The following is a 16,205-nucleotide window of genomic DNA, read 5'->3' on the forward strand; positions in this document are numbered from 1 at the left end:
ATATCTGCAGCAATATCATTTTTCTTTTAAAATTATGAAACAGAATGGGGAGAAAGAAACATGCCGGGAAGAAATGCCAAGAACGTTAAAGAAATTCAGAAATACACAATATCTGGATATGAAAATTATATTTATTTATTTATTAAACTTATATACCGCCCTTCTCCCGCAGGACCCAGGGCGGTTCACAAGGCAATTAAAACATCACAATACAAAAATTATTAACAATTAAAATAGATTAAATTATCCTTAATTAAAATCTAAAACCCCTATAACTCTGATTAAAAACCCAATTACAATAAGTTAAACATTTTTTAAAAAAATCCTCAGTCCTGGCTGGAAAGCTCAAAGAGCCAGGTCTTCAGGTCCCGGCGGAACGAATGAAAATCAGGGGCAGTCCTAAGCTCTACGGGTAACTGGTTCCAGAGGGCAGGCACGCCCACAGAGAAGTCCTTCCCCCTGGGTGTTGCCCACCGGCAATCCTTTGCCGGCGGCACCCTGAGAAGGCCCTCCCTGTGTGAGCGCACAGGACGAAGGGAACTTGATGCCAGCAGCAGGTGTTCCCTCACATATCCCAGACCCAAGCCATTTAGGGCTTTATAGGTCATCACCAGCACCTTGAATCTCACCCGGAGGGCAACCGGAAGCCAATGCAGCTCGTGGAGCAGAGGTGTTATATGGAAGTATCGGGAAGCCCCCATCACAACTCGTGCGGCTGCATTCTGCACCAGTTGAAGCCTCCGAATGATCCTCAAGGGCAGCCCCATGTAGAGAGCATTGCAGTAGTCTAACCGGGAGGTCACGAGCGCATGAGTGACTGTGCGCAAGGCTTCTTGGTCCAGATAGGGCTGCAACTGGCGCACCAGGCGAACCTGGGCAAAAGCCCCCCTGGTCACGGCTCTTATATGATCTTCAAGGCTGAGCCGTGAATCCAGGAGGACACCCAAGTTGCGAGCCCTATCGACGGGGGTGTGTGTAACACCTCACCCATCATTAAAGATGGAATAGAATGGTTCACTCGAGATGCCTGTACGGACAGCCACTCAGTCTTGGCAGGATTGAGTTGGAGCCTGTTTCTCCCCATCCAAACCTGAACCGCCTCCAGGCAACGGGACATCACGTTGAGGGCATCACTGAGTTGGTTTGGGGTGGAAAGAAAAAGTTGGGTATCATCGGCGTATTGATGATACCCCACCCCAAAACCACGAATGATCTCACCCAGCTGCTTCGTATAGATATTGAACAGGAGGGGAGAGAGGACCGACCCGAGGAACTCCACAAACGAGAGACCTCGGGGCAGACCTCTGCCCTCCCATCAACACCGACTGCGAATGGCCCAAGAGGTAGGAGAACCACCGCAAAACAGTGCCCCCCACTCCCAACCCCCTGAGACGTCGCAGCAGGATACCATGGTCGATGGTATCAAAAGCCGCTGAGAGATCTAATAGGACTAGGACAGAGGAACAACCCCTGTCCCTAGCCTGCCAGAGATCATTCATCAGCGCAACCAATGCCGTCTCCGTGCTGTACCCGGGCCTGAAACCCGATTGGTACGGGTCAAGATAATCAGTTTCCTCCAGGAACAGAGGAAGCTGATGCGCCACCACATTCTCAACAACCTTCACTAAAAAGCGAAGATTGGAGAGCGGATGATATTCAAAATCGCTGGATCCAGGGCAAGCTTCTTGAGAAGGGGTCTCACCACCGCTTCCTTCAAGGTGGCGGGAAAGACACCCTCACTCAAAGAAGCAGATATCACTGCCTGGAACCAGCCTTATGTCTCCTCCCGAGCTGAATAAACCAGCCAGGAAGGGCACGGGTCCAATAAACAGATGGTAGAGCTCAGCCTCCCCATAATCCTGTCCCCCTCCTTGGGAGTCACAGGATCAAACTCAGTCCAGATAATACTCTCAATACCACTTGATTCCTCCCCGTCAGACTCTGCCCAGTCAGAGTCCAAACCGGTCCGAATCTGAGCGATTCTGTCCACCAGATGCTGGCTAAACTTCTCGACCCGCCCCTGCAAGGGCTCCTCCCTCACCTCCTGAGAAAGGAGGGAACGAGTTACCCTAAACAGGACGTCCGGGCGATTATCTGCAGACGCGATGAGGGCGGCAAAGTAATTAGACTTCGCCGTCCTCATCGCTGCGAGATAAGACCTAGTGAAAGATCTTATTCGCAATCGGTCAGATTCAGACCGGCTGGATCTCCAACAGCTCTCCAGACTCCGTCTCCGACGCTTCATCTCCCGTAGCTCCACAGAAAACCATGGAGCCCATGTTAATATCTACTTTCTATTTCTATCTACATACTGTAGTTCAGGGGTGTCAAACTACCGGCCCGTGGGCCAGACATGTCACATGGAAGCCGCACCCACCCCATTGCTGGCAATGGCAAAACAGTCCTGATACGTTGCGTGATGTCACATGACGTTGCAAGTTTGACATGTCTGCATAGTTGGAATGAAACTTTTCGTATTAGTTCAGATCATATTCCCAGTCATTCATGCACTCTGTAATTATTACACTTTAAGCTTATTTAGTAAAACCCTGAAATAAATATTTATTTTATTTTATTAAATAAAACAAGCACATGTGATACAGAAGTCTCAATTCTATCCAATGACCTCATTCCCTACTGGTAGGTCTCCTCAATAGCTCTTTGCTACATTACACAGCTGAACAACACCACTCTTGACTGAACAGGCAATTCCAAGAATCAACTATTACAAATTTCTCAAATTCCCTCAACTGGGAGAATTCACAATACTAACCAATTTAGTCTTATTAAATTATTGTTACTCTATATCAGCTTGATCTCTTTCTGCCACTCACATTCTTTTTTCACTGCTTTGCTTTCAAACTAGTCAGACAACCATTGGTCTTTGCCCTGCTTATTCTTGAAAAATAAATTTACATTATAATGAACTAATTAAGGAATGACAACAAGGAAGTGTAATAGTTACTGCCCTCAGGATTAAGAGGCAACAATGGCAGCTACCCAAGCAGAAATTAACATAGTATGGTTCTCAGTGTCATAAAATAATTGTTTCAGTTGTGCTTAATTCCCAGGTCCTATATTAATGATTTCCCCAGGGAAAAGTAAATAGCTTTTTTCTTTCAAAAACATATTTGCTATTTTTTATTTATTTTACTAGGCTCATCTGCCAACTGACTCAGAGTACCTTATAATCCTACCATAGGCAAGTAAGATTAAGAGCAATATAATAAATAATAAACAATTCTATATAAAACATTCCTATGTTGAGGAATCACATTCTTATATAGTCACATATTCTTACAAAAACATAGTTCACCACACCAGAATTTTACAGCATTTGTTTTTCCCCAACTGTGGACCAGATCAAAAGCTGGTTTTTTGACTCACAATATAAAACATTAATTTTTAAAAATACAAAAATAAAATTTATTATTTATTATTATATTTATATACCCTTTCCTGAAGGACTCAGGGCGGTTTACAGGGTGATTAAAACAAAAAATACAAAAGTTAAAAACAGTTAAAAAAATTATATCCGTCCCTGAACAAACAAAATAAAGCAACTAAGGATGTTACTTGAACACCTGTCTTAAGCAGAAAGACTGAAAAATCATTTGGTGAATGTTTCTACAAACCTGAAACTTACAAAAACAAAAAACAAAAACCCAAACATTACAAAAAAGGCAGAATCATGAGAGATTGCGACCACCATGGACACAAGTCCAGAAATTAGCTCAACTTTAGCCCTTTAACAACTTCTAAGAAGATACTGCATGTCTAGAGATTGAGGAATTATTGCCAGGGGTGGGCTGGGTAGCTGCAAACTGGATAACAAGGCACGTTTTGCCAGGAGGAAGTCTGTTCAGATACTTACATTTTTTCCACTCATTAATACTTTAAAGGTAAAGGTTCCCCCGCACATGCATGCTAGTTGTTTCCAACTCTAGGGGCCGGTGCTCATCTGTTTCAAAGCCGAAGAGCCAGTGCTTGTCTGAGGACATCTCCGTGGTCATGTGGCCAGCATGACTAGACGCCAAAGGCGCACGGAACGCTGTTATTTTATTTTATTTTAATTCCATTTATATCCCGCCCTTCTCCGAAGACTCAGGGCGGCTTACAAGCTTAGCAGTAGCCTTCATTCTATGTATATGCCTGCTTATTAGGGCTTTCACACACACCCCAAGCGGCATTATTACAAAGTCAGCTTAATTGCTCCCAACAATCTGGGTCTTCATTTTATGGATGGAAGGCTGAGTCAACCTTGAGCCTGGTGGGAATGCGAACCTGCACTAATTGCAGGCAGCTGGTGTTACTTAAGGAGGCATTAGCCCACTGCTCCACCAAGGCTCTGGTGGAGCAGTGTTACCTTCCCACCGTAGCGGTCCCTATTTTTCTACTTGCATTTTTACGTGCTTTCGAACTGCTAGGTTGGCAGAAGCTGGGACGAGTAACAGGCACTCACTCTGCTATGCGGCATTCGACCCGCCAAACTGCCAACCTTCTGATCGACAAGCTCAGCGTCCTAACCCACTGAGCCACCGCGTCCCTTTTATTAATACTTTAGCATTGCTATTATGCCTAATACACAGGAAAGTCAACGCTAAACAAAAACACTGAATAAACTACAAGCTGCATCTGCTCCACGCACATAGACCCCACATGCATATGCATATAACGAAACCAGAAGTTAGGACGCGATGCTGAGACAAGTTCGTTTCTATTGCAGAGACAGAAACTGATTCTTCTCGATTAACTGTCGAAATCAGCCCACACATTCTGGGCAGGGGGTTGCCCGCTTCCTCCAGAAGTCCGAGGCGGGCCAGATGTGCAGGGCTTTGGCTCCTACGATTCCAAGCCCGACGTAGGGAGCCGTGGAAGTTGGGAGTCCGACACATCTGAGGCGATGAGGGGAGACTGATGGCTTACGAGTCTGCCTGGGCACACTCGTGTTTTCCCCAGTCGACAAGGAAAGGAAAGGGAGAAGGCGCCTCTCCGCCACTAAGCACGCGACGCCCTCGGCCACAGCCGCCTCCTTGAAGGCGCTCAGGGATCCGCAGGGAAGAAAAGAGATGCCCGTCCTTCTTCCCCTCGTCCCGTCCAGAGCAGAAGAACCTCCTAAGCAGGACTACGAACCTTCCGCCTCTCCCTTGGCTCCGCCACAGCCCCCACCCCGACTCCCAGGCAGCCCTCGAATCCCGCTCGCGAAGGCCTCCCGCCCGGCCACTCACCCGCATTGGAATCCCCTCACCGGCTCCGGCAGACACCGCGAGCCCCCGACCGCGCATGCGTACATGTCATGCCTTTGCCTCCCCCCTCAAGACCGGCACTGTCCTCTTAAAAGCCCGCGAGGGCGCGCGCGCCTCCTTTCCCCTCCTCCGCGGAGCTACGCCCCCTGCTTCATTCTGACGCGCCCGTCCAGCTTCTGTGCGACACGCCCCCTCTCGCGGAAATCGGGCGTCTTCGGCCGCTGCTTCGTGGCTCGCGCAGTCGCCCCGCCTTTTGCCTCGAAGGCCGGCCCCTCCCAAGGAGACCCCACCCGCAGACGCACGCACGCACGCACGCGCGCGCCTGCCTTCGCCGACGGTTGGGCTTCAGAAAAGCAAAAGCGAGCGAGCCTTGCTGGGAGCTGTGGATTGTCTTCCTTTTAAATAGGGATGGAGGAACTCCAAGGCGGAGAAGGCAGGGTGGGTTTCGGATTCTCCAGCCTTCTACTGTTTGCCTTGAATAGCGACAGCGCGTCTCTAACATTATTCTATGACAGGGGTAGGCAACCTTGGCTCTTTTATGACTCGCGGACTTCAACTCCCAGAATTCCTGAGCCAGCATAGCTGGCTCAGGAATTCTGGGAGTTGAAGTCCGCGAGTCATAAAAGAGCCAAGGTTGCCGACCCCTGTTCTATGACTTTACGTCGATATTGGGTTTTTTTTAGGTGTGCGTACCTTGAATTATTTTTTTTTATTTTTATTTTTATTTTAATCCATTTATATCCCGCCCTTCTCCGAACACTCAGGGCGGCTTACAATTTAAAGCACAAACCAATGTGCTTAGCAATAGCCTTCATTCTATGTATATGCCTGCTTATTAGGGCTTCCCTCCCCCCCCCCAAGCGGCATTATTACAAAGTCAGCTTATTGCCCCCAACAATCTGGGCTTAGCGGTTGCGCTCCAGATGTGCCAATACAAGCTAAGTTCCATTACTGTCTGATGGGAGTTGTAATCCAATTCTAGGATGGACCTGATTTGCATCTACGAATATATATTTTGTGAAGAGTAGTTTCATTACTTAATGCTGGATTACTTTTCAAAATTATTTTTATCATGCGCTAATTTTATAAATAAGGTGGCAAGAATACCTAATATTCTGCCCTTCTGTTCCCCCCCCCCTAAGTCTATGAGGTGAGCAGAGTGTGATTGGCTTTCATTTATTTTATTTATTTTAATTCCATGATCTCTTGCTTGTTAGGCCAGCAGCTTAACCACTAAATCAAATTGGCCACTATGCAAACTGCATTTGCCCTATTCAGAGCCTTCCAATGTGTACAGGACTTGTGATTTTATCTTTGAGCTTTCTAAAGGTAGATTTATATATTAAATCATTGCATGTTTTTTTTGATCCACAAAAGGACTCCCCCCTTTTTTTAAAACTAGGCCACTGGGCTGTTTACAAAATCGAGTGCAAGCTTCCACCTCTCCTACACCAGTATATTATTAAATTATTAAAGTTGTGATTGAATGCATACCTCAAGAAAACAACAGAACTTCATCAAAATGGCTGCAAAAGAGACTAGAATTTGTACACTCATGTTTAGTGCTTATTCACCTTTACTCAGCCTTTGGTCCTGCTAAATGTGCTGATATTGCAGTAAGATTGGAGGACTATGTGCAAACAATGCTCATTACTCAATTTCAGAGTTCTGCATCATTTGAGAATCAAAACAAATGTTCATACAATTGTACTGTATGCTGTTTCCTGGAAATCATTAAATAGGCATAATCTGGTTACAAGCAACTTGGGGCATGTACTAAATGTTCTAGGCATGCTTTGTATTTGGAATTTCAAATACAAACAGTCTACTGGACAGGGTCACCCTGAGAACAGATTAAGACAGATAGACAGCAGACCTAGTTTGCCACAAAGTAGGTGTAAGAAAAGCTTGAAAAAGTGCTCTCACAAAGCCCCTCTTCCCTAACAACTAGCTCTTAAGCTTTTGTATAGTGTTTCTCAAATGTGGTAACTTCAAGCTGATTGACTGGGGAATTTTTGATGTTGAAGTCCACACATCTTAAAGTTGCCAAGTTTGAGAAGTACTGGTGCAAGTAGAACTTCCCAGTTTAGAAATAAACAAAGGAAGTCTCAAAGTCAAGAAAGCGAGCATTGGGGGGGGGGGGTAGAAGAGGTTCTGAATGTGCCATATATAGGTGGTATCTCAAAACCTGTTTCTTATTGCTCCATCGCCAGCAGACGTGCTAAGTTGACAAGATGCTGTTGAAGCCAATATATATATATTTGCCAGCTGGGGCAAATATGCATTCTCAATAATTTGTAGCAGGAACAGACTAGAGCTTTAAAAATTGTAATAGCTGCATGCGGTAGGGACAAAATTATTACCTTTGTAGCTGGCAAATCAAACTATTGTTTTGGGAATATTCTGTCCATACATATTAATGTCTGATTTGGTTCTTTCATGTTAAAGAATATTAAAAGGTAATATCCATCAATTGTGCAATCGTGATGTCAATTATCTTTCAATTAATTACATCTGTTGTCTCTCTTGGGAAAGACTACAGCTTACATTTTGCATAAATCTAAATGTCTTCACATTGTCATTTAGATCTAGGATAAGGGTTAAAATAATAACATTGTCAACATATAAAAGGAAACTTGTATGAAAGAATATAAAAATAACTGATGAGCAATTATAAGTCCATGTTTGACTTTTGCTGGATAGAGAATCTTATGTAGCAATAAGTCATACTAATTTATCATTACTATAGATCAGCTGTCCCCAACCTTTTTGGCACCAGGGACCCGCTTCATGGAAGACAACTTTTCCACAAATCTGGGGAAGGGGATGGTTTCAGGTTGCTTGCTTGTCCATCACTCACCTTCAGCTGTGCTTCTCAGTTCCTAACAGCTAATGGCCTGGTACCAGACTGTGGCCCAGGGATTGGGGACCCCTGCTATAGACAGTTCTAATTTATTTATTTATTTATTTATTTATTTATTTATTTATTTATTTATTTATTTATTTATTTGGTTTATATACCGCCCTATTCCCAAAGGACTCAGGGCGGTTTACAAAGCAAAATTTAAAAACAATCCAATATAAAATTCAAATAAAATTAAATTAAGTCTAGCCGCAAAAATTAAATCACAATTTAAAAACATTAAACCCCTCAGTCCAGATTTAGACCTTATTCTTATCAGTAGTGAATCAAATGCTACTTCAAATCAGCAAAGACACATCAGGCAGTTTTCGAGGGCAGTGGTGTTTCTCTGACATGTCAATATAGCCTAGATCTGAGATCACGTAGTCTCCTATCCAAATAGTTTATTAACAAAGCCTGATACTGTTGAGGTTTCAAGCTCAGTCATCCAAGTGCTGCAGCCTCCTAATAGCAAACCATAAACCAGTAGTCAACCACTGAATCAAAGCATATCTTTTCCCCCAAAAGATTCCCCTTCTTCCCTATGATAAGCGAAAGCCAATCATATCATGGCTTACCTGTAATGTGATATGTAAACTTAGCTTAAAACTAGATGTCAAATTATTATGGCAATATTGCATTACTTCTATTTTCAAAGCAATAAGGTGGAAAAAACATGATTCACACACGCTCTTGAGTTTTTATAGATTCATGTAAATTTTCTGACTTGCTCAGGAAACATAGGATACAATCTTGTCACTTACTGTCTTTTCATTCTGCAGCATTAAAACTTATCCCTCTTCTATAGTCAAGGGAAGGCCTCATTGTTAAATGTTTTGTGCAGCACGGAAAATACAGTTAAACCTCCCTTTGGGTGTTTGGGAGGACTTGAACTTTAATCAGAGCAGAGCACTGGAGATGGAATTCTCCTAAGTATCAGCATCTAACTGAAGCATGATGATTTGTTAGAATCTATACAGGAGGCCCGGAGGCCCAACACTGGAGACTAGACAGGGAAGAAAAAAATCCTGGAAGAAAATATTATGAACCATTTATGTTGTGTTGCAAAACTCCTAAAAGGATATGTTTATAAAGTCCTTAAGAGTTGAGCCTGACTTTACAAGATAATTACTCCCCTATGCAATCTAAATTTAATCTTTCAGCTACTTAGAACTCCATCAGGGATATTCAACCTTAGCAAATTTAAAACTTGTGAACCTCAACTTCCAAATTCTCCAGCCAGCTGGCTGGAAAATTCTGGGAGTTGAAGTCCACAAGTCTTAAACTTGCCATGGTTGGATACCCCTGAACTTCATCTAAAAACAAAAGGTATGCATGTAGCAACTCTACACAGGCTGAATTGACTAAACAAGCTACGAGTTTCCCAAACTGTGCCACAATGCCCTAGGATGCCACAGGATATTTTATTACTTTATAAATAGAACGGTCCCTGGGTCACCAAGCATATGGTTTGGGAGATGCTAAGGACACTGAACTGAGAATATTTGGGAACTTCCAAACTTAAGTTAAAATCATAGAAACTAAATTGTGGCTTGGTGTGCTGTATTATTTTGTCATTGCTTTGTTTGTTTATTGAACTTACATGCTGCTGATTTGTATTAGCCTCCGAACAGCTTACGACAACAGCATAAAACAATATCAATCAAAATAAACAGCAGTAAATGAACCACAATACTTTGGGTGTTTTATCACTGAAGGGCGAAACCTAGCTTCTGGAAGAAGGCTGTTCAAAAATGTTGGAGCCACGAGGGAAAATATTGTTTTCTAGCTCCTGCTCACCTCACCAAAACAGGGTACTTCTCATGATTAATCACTGTAGCTGGCAAGTCACAAGTCAGCAAACCATAACTCAGCACAACTTGTAAAAATGTCAGACACGGAGAGTGGAATGAAGTGTCTTGGAATAGCAGCAAGGCAGTCTTTTCTTTCCAGCTTCCAATGAAGCATAGCCCGATCTTAAGGGCATTTGAATGAGTATTTGCTTTTGGAGCCCATTTTGCTCGTGAAAAGTATTAATCTTCTGCTCTAAAATTACTTCTTCACTATTTTACTGATTAACCTAGCAGTGATAATTATAATCGGCTGAGTAAGAACAATTTATGAAAGATATAGGTCTTCCGATTCCCTACAACTTTGGGCAGTTTACAAATTGTTAAAAACATTAAAACAAGAAAACTGCACAAAATAAAAACAACAAAGATGGAAGAGATAACAAACCTGTGGGACAAAAAAGAGAAGAGGGCTTCTATCACGCTCAGCAAAGGCCTGGGTGAAGAGCTAGGTCAGGGGTAGGCAACCTCGGCTCTTTTATGACTCATGGACTTCAACTCCCAGAATTCCTGAGCCAGCCTGGCTCAGGAATTCTGGGAGTTGAAGTCCATGAGTCATAAAAGAGCCGAGGTTGCCTACCCCTGAGCTAGGTCATCCAGTTTATACATCTATCAGGCATAGGGGGAAGCAAGCCCACACAAATCTGATCTTGTCCCCTTGCTCAGGATTTGGCGTTTTGTTTTATTTTTTTTGCATGCCCCACAGATAAAGCAGAGCAGTAGGTATCAGTTGCCAATAAAAAAATAATGTGGTTAAAAATGTAGAAGGTTGTAGTTATTAAGCCAAATCTAATTTTGTGCATTCACGAGTTTGGAGCTGATATGCATAACATAGTTGTGTGTCTATTCATACGGTAAGTCTTTTAAATAACTTTGCAAATAAAAGCCCAGGAAGTAAATTGTAGGGAAGCCAAACTTGGGGCTCTCCGGGTATACATATTTCTTTTACTCATTCATGCTTGATAATAATTACAGTGCTCTCATTATCAGTACACCATTAGTTAATCCATACTTAATCCTATTAATAAGAATTAACAAGGTAAAGGTTCCTCCGCACATGCGTGCTAGTCGTTTCCAACTCTAGGGGCCAGTGCTCATCTCCGTTTCAAAGCCGAAGAGCCAGTGCTTGTCCGAAGACGTCTCCGTGGTCATGTGGCTGGCATGACTAGACGCCAAAGGCGCACGGAACACTGTTACCTTCCCACCGTAGTGGTCCCTATTTTTCTACTTGCATTTTTACGTGCTTTAGAACTGCTAGGTTGGCAGAAGCTGGGACAAGTAACAGGCGCTCACTCTGCTACGCAGCACTCGGGATTCGACCCGCCAAACTGGCGACCTTCTGATCGACAAGCTCAGCATCCTAACCCACTGAGCCACCGCATCCCTATTAATTTACTGTAGCTCTATTTTTATCACTACAGAAAACCACAAGGTGTCGCTGTTTCAGGTCTGCCAAAAGGACTTATTTTTTGCATCCCTGTAGAAAATTGTCTCAGATACACTGGATAATTAAATCCTATGTACCATCTCCTTTCAGGAATAGGAAAGTAGAATTCAACTTCTGCTTTTTGACTGTGCTTGTTTAACCATGGTTTGTGAAAGCTAAATTCAAATGTTTTATAAAACATGGCATACTTCAACTAAAGGAGTTGTATTACAGAATGAGGCATGAATCAAGTTGGTCAAATTAAAATATTTTGAGAAAAGAAAAAATGCTTTTTCTCCAAACTGTCAGTGTCAAGCCCCGCCGTCCTTCACAGAGGACGTCGTGACAGTCAGATTTGTAAGTATGACATTTGGCTAAAGGCATTCATTATGTAAGACACTCAAGATGTCATTCACAAAAGTACAATTTTGTGGGTGCCTGATGCAATACTCTATGGCAGGCATGTCAAACTGCTGGCCCATGGGCCAGATGCCTCACGATGAAACCGCGCCCTCCCCATTGTCGGCAATGGGGAAAAAGTCACGATATGCCGCACAACGTCATGAGTTTGACATGCTTGCTCTATGGGAAAGCAAAGTATTATATCACAATTTATTAATCGCTTAAGAGCCCACAAAATTCTATTTTTTCTTCTTTTCACACATTTCTCTAGAAAAGTTCCAATCATAGTTACAATTTTGGCTAATAAAGGCTGCTTCTTAAGAGCCTGCACACTTTTTTGTGACCTTGAATCAAATTATTGCCTTGTTGTGGATTGTGGAGTTTTTCCTATATTTAAAATTATTCTCTTTGTGCTTTTCTAAAAATAAAGTGCATATTACAGGGAAGAAAAAGAGCACTGGAAGGAAATAGAAAATTTGCTGAATAAATACATCATAGCATCTTTACACTGCTCATTTAACTATTTGACTAACAAGCAAGGAAGGATCAATGCGCTAGGAAAAAAGAAGACAGAAATACCCAATGAAGCTACTTTCTTCCAATCTGTTTTCAGTAGGACATATTTAAACATATGCAGAGGTCTCTCACTGTTATCAATGCAATTTAGAAGAATTTAGGTGTAACTAGAAAGCACCCATTTATTTTTAATAGAGACTGAACAATATATGACATCATTCTGCTTGGTTAAATTTAAAAATTTCTCAAAACTTTAGCCAAAAAGGGACACACCTTACAATTCAATCAAACTAAAAAATTTAGAAATTTAACAGTTGACTGTAAAGTGAAATCTTGAGACATTTTGGACACAGTTACTGTTACTAATCTTTGCCAAGATCAAGGAGATAAATTGCAACAGTGCAACTGTAGCAGATTTATTTACAAGTAAATCCCAACAGCTAATACAGTACTGAATTTCTTAGAATGTACCAGGTGTACAGTAAATTTGCCTCACTGATCTCAATACTGCTGAATTCATATAGACAGCTCTTTTTTGCTAGCGTAATCCTTGCAAACAGATGAACAAAATTATGCATGAAATGGTATCAGATCTGTAGATGGGGACAGATATCCTTAGAACTAGCAGACATTTCTACCAAAATCATCATAATAAAAGTCCCCAGGTTGCACTTTCATCCTAGTAGTTTTCTGAAACACTTAATCCATCTGAGAAAAATGCCTTGAATTGTATCCCCATAACGCAGTGTAAAGAAAAACAAATGTCCCACTAGAAGGCAACCTCAGACTGTCTATAAAGCTGCCAAGAAAATTGCAAGTTGTATTCCGGTGAAAGGCTAAATTCCCTAAGGAGAAATGGGTGGGGGACAATTTCTGTCAGAGGCATCCTAAAGTTTGGCAGTTTGACTATTATATGTTTTATGAAAAGTACAGAACATTCACTAGTTTCACAGATAAAGCAGGGAGCTAATCTTCATGCTCTTTATCTAACCATCTGTCCATAATTTTCCCTGCAACTCAGACAGCTGTTCCAAATGACAATCCAATTATACAAGTTTGTGCAGGGTTCACATAATGTATTAAGAACTATAAGGGCATACAAGGTTTAATGTATTATATGAACCCAATGAAAGTTGGATCACCAAACTAGAAATACTTTATGAGTGGATAATGTAATGCATTGTAAAAATAAGTCACGTGAGGATATCGTATCTAAATTTCTTCATAGTATGAATCCAGATGGATTGTTTCAGATTAGAAAGTCTTTAATTTTTAATTATTTAAACTGACAGTTCTTACTGCTTTGGCCATTTTAGCCAACCTTTGATCTGACTCCTGTATTATATTTAAACTGCCAAATTATCATATATTATTTTATTTGTTCCAGTCCAATATGATTTGTAAGAATTTTTTTCCTGTTAATATTTTGTAATTTTTAAAATGTTGTTATATCCTGAACAACTTTAATGCATTCAACTAAGACACCTCCATTTTCAAAGGGGAAAAATGGACTTGAATTTGAAAAGAGTGCAATTCCTTTACTGGCTGAGGAATTCTGGGAATTAGTCTACAGCTCTTAAAGATGCCAAGGTTCAACTCTCTGACCTAATCATTATCTTTTTCATTAGTTGAGAAAACTTCATGAGAAGAAAGGGGAAAGAACAATTTGTTTGCACAAATGGACAAATGTCTAATATTTTCAAGGAACAATCGCTTCTGGATTTTGTTTGGGCAGGGCACCTGAGAGAAGGCAGAGAAGACATTGACAAAATAATGTCCACTCCCATGACCTACCTCCCTTCCCTTAGTCTCTGTAGGAAAGAATAGACCTAATGCAAATGTCATAAGAAAGACAGTTTCAATTGCCACTTCTGCCCAATTTCCTTGTTGCTATGTTGCCTAAAAGAAGAATTTAAGCAAGAGATGCAGGCAGCTCTCTCAGACAACCCACGCCCCTGAATGGAGTAAATGACTGTGCTTTGCAGTAAAACCTACACTACCAGGATACAAGGCAAGTGACTGAGCAAATAATCTCACTTTCTGAGAACATGTTCTACACCACCATCTCCAAACAATTACATTTGCACCCAACATTTGTTCTATTCTCTTCGTGTTATCCTTTGGTTCTTCAGCAAACCCACAATCATAGTGACAAGATTCCCAGGAGGAAGCAGGGAAGTATGCACCAGAGACCTATTGCAAAAAGCGCCCCTTAATCTCAAACTAGTTTTAGGAATGGCAAATCCCTTCCCGCATCTGGGGTTCATCCTATTTGGGATCTCTGATGGTCTTTTAAAATAAATTCATGTATTCACACATTTTTACGCTGTCCTTCAAGAAAACGAAAGAAAGCAAGAACAAAAAAAACCAATCCTAACCAAGCAAAGAATCAAAGGTTTAGAAGAGGATCCCATCTAATTCTATAACTCCATAAATGATCGCGGAAGAATCCTCTCTTAAAGGGCAAAATCCTCTACCTATCCAATTCTTTTTTTTTCCTTTTCTTTTTTGCTTTCAATTCTATACAAGGTTTTCTGGTAGTGAATCCCATTGGGAATTTATAGAGAGGTGGAGAGGACTGCTTTGCTTTGTTGGACTATACGAGTAAGCATACTTAATAATCGCAACCACAATAATAAAAATACTAATAATGTCTCCGCTTCCTCCAGGTCCAACCCACCTGTGTCCAGCAATGGCTCGCCTTCAACCTCAATCGCCGAATCGGTAGCTCTGAAAGGCAACAGTTCTGGAGATGCGCCTTTAAACCAGCCCCGCCGCCTAGGCAGCCACTCGAAACCGGTGAATGGCAGCTCCCTTTGCCCTGTCAGAAGCCGGTGCTCCGAAGCCTCTCCCTCTTACCTTTCCCGCCAATGAGCGAAGCGAAATGAAAAAAAGGGTGGGGGTGGTGTGAGAAAGTGACGCCGCGTGGCCAGAGAATGGGTAGCCAATGGGCGCTTCCCCGAGGCCCAAGCCGGTAAAGGAGTGCGTGACGTCAGAGCCCGGCACCCAATAGAAGATCACTGCTGACTGCAGGGTGAGGGTAGTGCGGCTGTAGGTCCTCTGGTGAGAAAGAGGAGACGGTTGCTTAGCAACGGGAGGAAGGCGCTCTTCTTATTTGAGCCCAGAAGCATCGTGTTACTCATCCAAGGGGATGAATCTTTCATTGGGAGGGGGAATCAGTATGAGAAAAAGTAAAAGATCTGGTGATTGTTATTTAAAAAGTTAGCTTCCTTTACTTGGGCATTAGCAGCAATTGTTAAACGTGACACAAAGATGGAGCAAACATACTGATTGGGAATGATGCTGTTGGTATTAATGACTCTGAATGGTATCATACTGGGGAAATTTCTCATAAAAATAACTCATGGGATTCAAAAAGTTCTTGATTCACTTCCTCACATCTTCAGTTTGAAGGATAGTTGGTGCTGTATGGAATGAGGCTGTTGTGACCATATGGAAACTCTTAATGCATCTTAATTACTTCCAATAAAAAGGGTCTATTGACTTGTGGTCCTCATTGTGGACTTATCTTCAGTAGGGTGCCTGCTATTGGAAGCAGTTTGTTGAGAATAATATATGGTTGAACGTGTTCTGATATTTTGAAAATATTAAAAATCTAGCATCTTAGCTTTCTGGGAAGTAATGATAACTTTCAATATTTGTTCAATTATTTTAATTTATTTTATTATTTCATGTATACCCTGTCTTTAAGCTTATATAAATATTTGGTTATATATATATTAGGCAGGCACACAAATAATTACTCCTGAATATAAAGTTTGTAATATTATTTTACTTTATGCTTTAATATTTTGCAAAAAGTAGAATAATATTGCTAACTTTATATTCAGTGAACATTATTG

General features: G+C 41.8%; 1 protein-coding gene across 2 annotated transcripts in view; it reads right to left on the reverse strand.

The window, feature by feature from the left end:
- The window catches only part of HMGCS1 (3-hydroxy-3-methylglutaryl-CoA synthase 1), a 28,758-nt gene extending 13,567 nt beyond the window's left edge, over positions 1-15,191 (reverse strand). Inside the window, exon 1 of one of the 2 annotated variants that reach the window (XM_081320812.1) lies at positions 5,229-5,647. In XM_081320812.1, the coding sequence (XP_081176938.1) occupies positions 5,229-5,293 (65 nt within the window). In that variant the 5' untranslated portion in view covers positions 5,294-5,647. Of the gene's footprint in view, positions 1-5,228; positions 5,648-15,022 lie in introns of those variants that run through there. The other variant, XM_081320813.1, reaches the window with a different exon arrangement.
- Positions 15,192-16,205: the final 1,014 nt, after the last annotated feature.

This window comes from Vipera berus, assembly GCF_964194415.1.
Source record: "Vipera berus genome assembly, chromosome: 2".
In the NCBI taxonomy this organism is placed as follows: Eukaryota; Metazoa; Chordata; class Lepidosauria; order Squamata; family Viperidae; genus Vipera; species Vipera berus.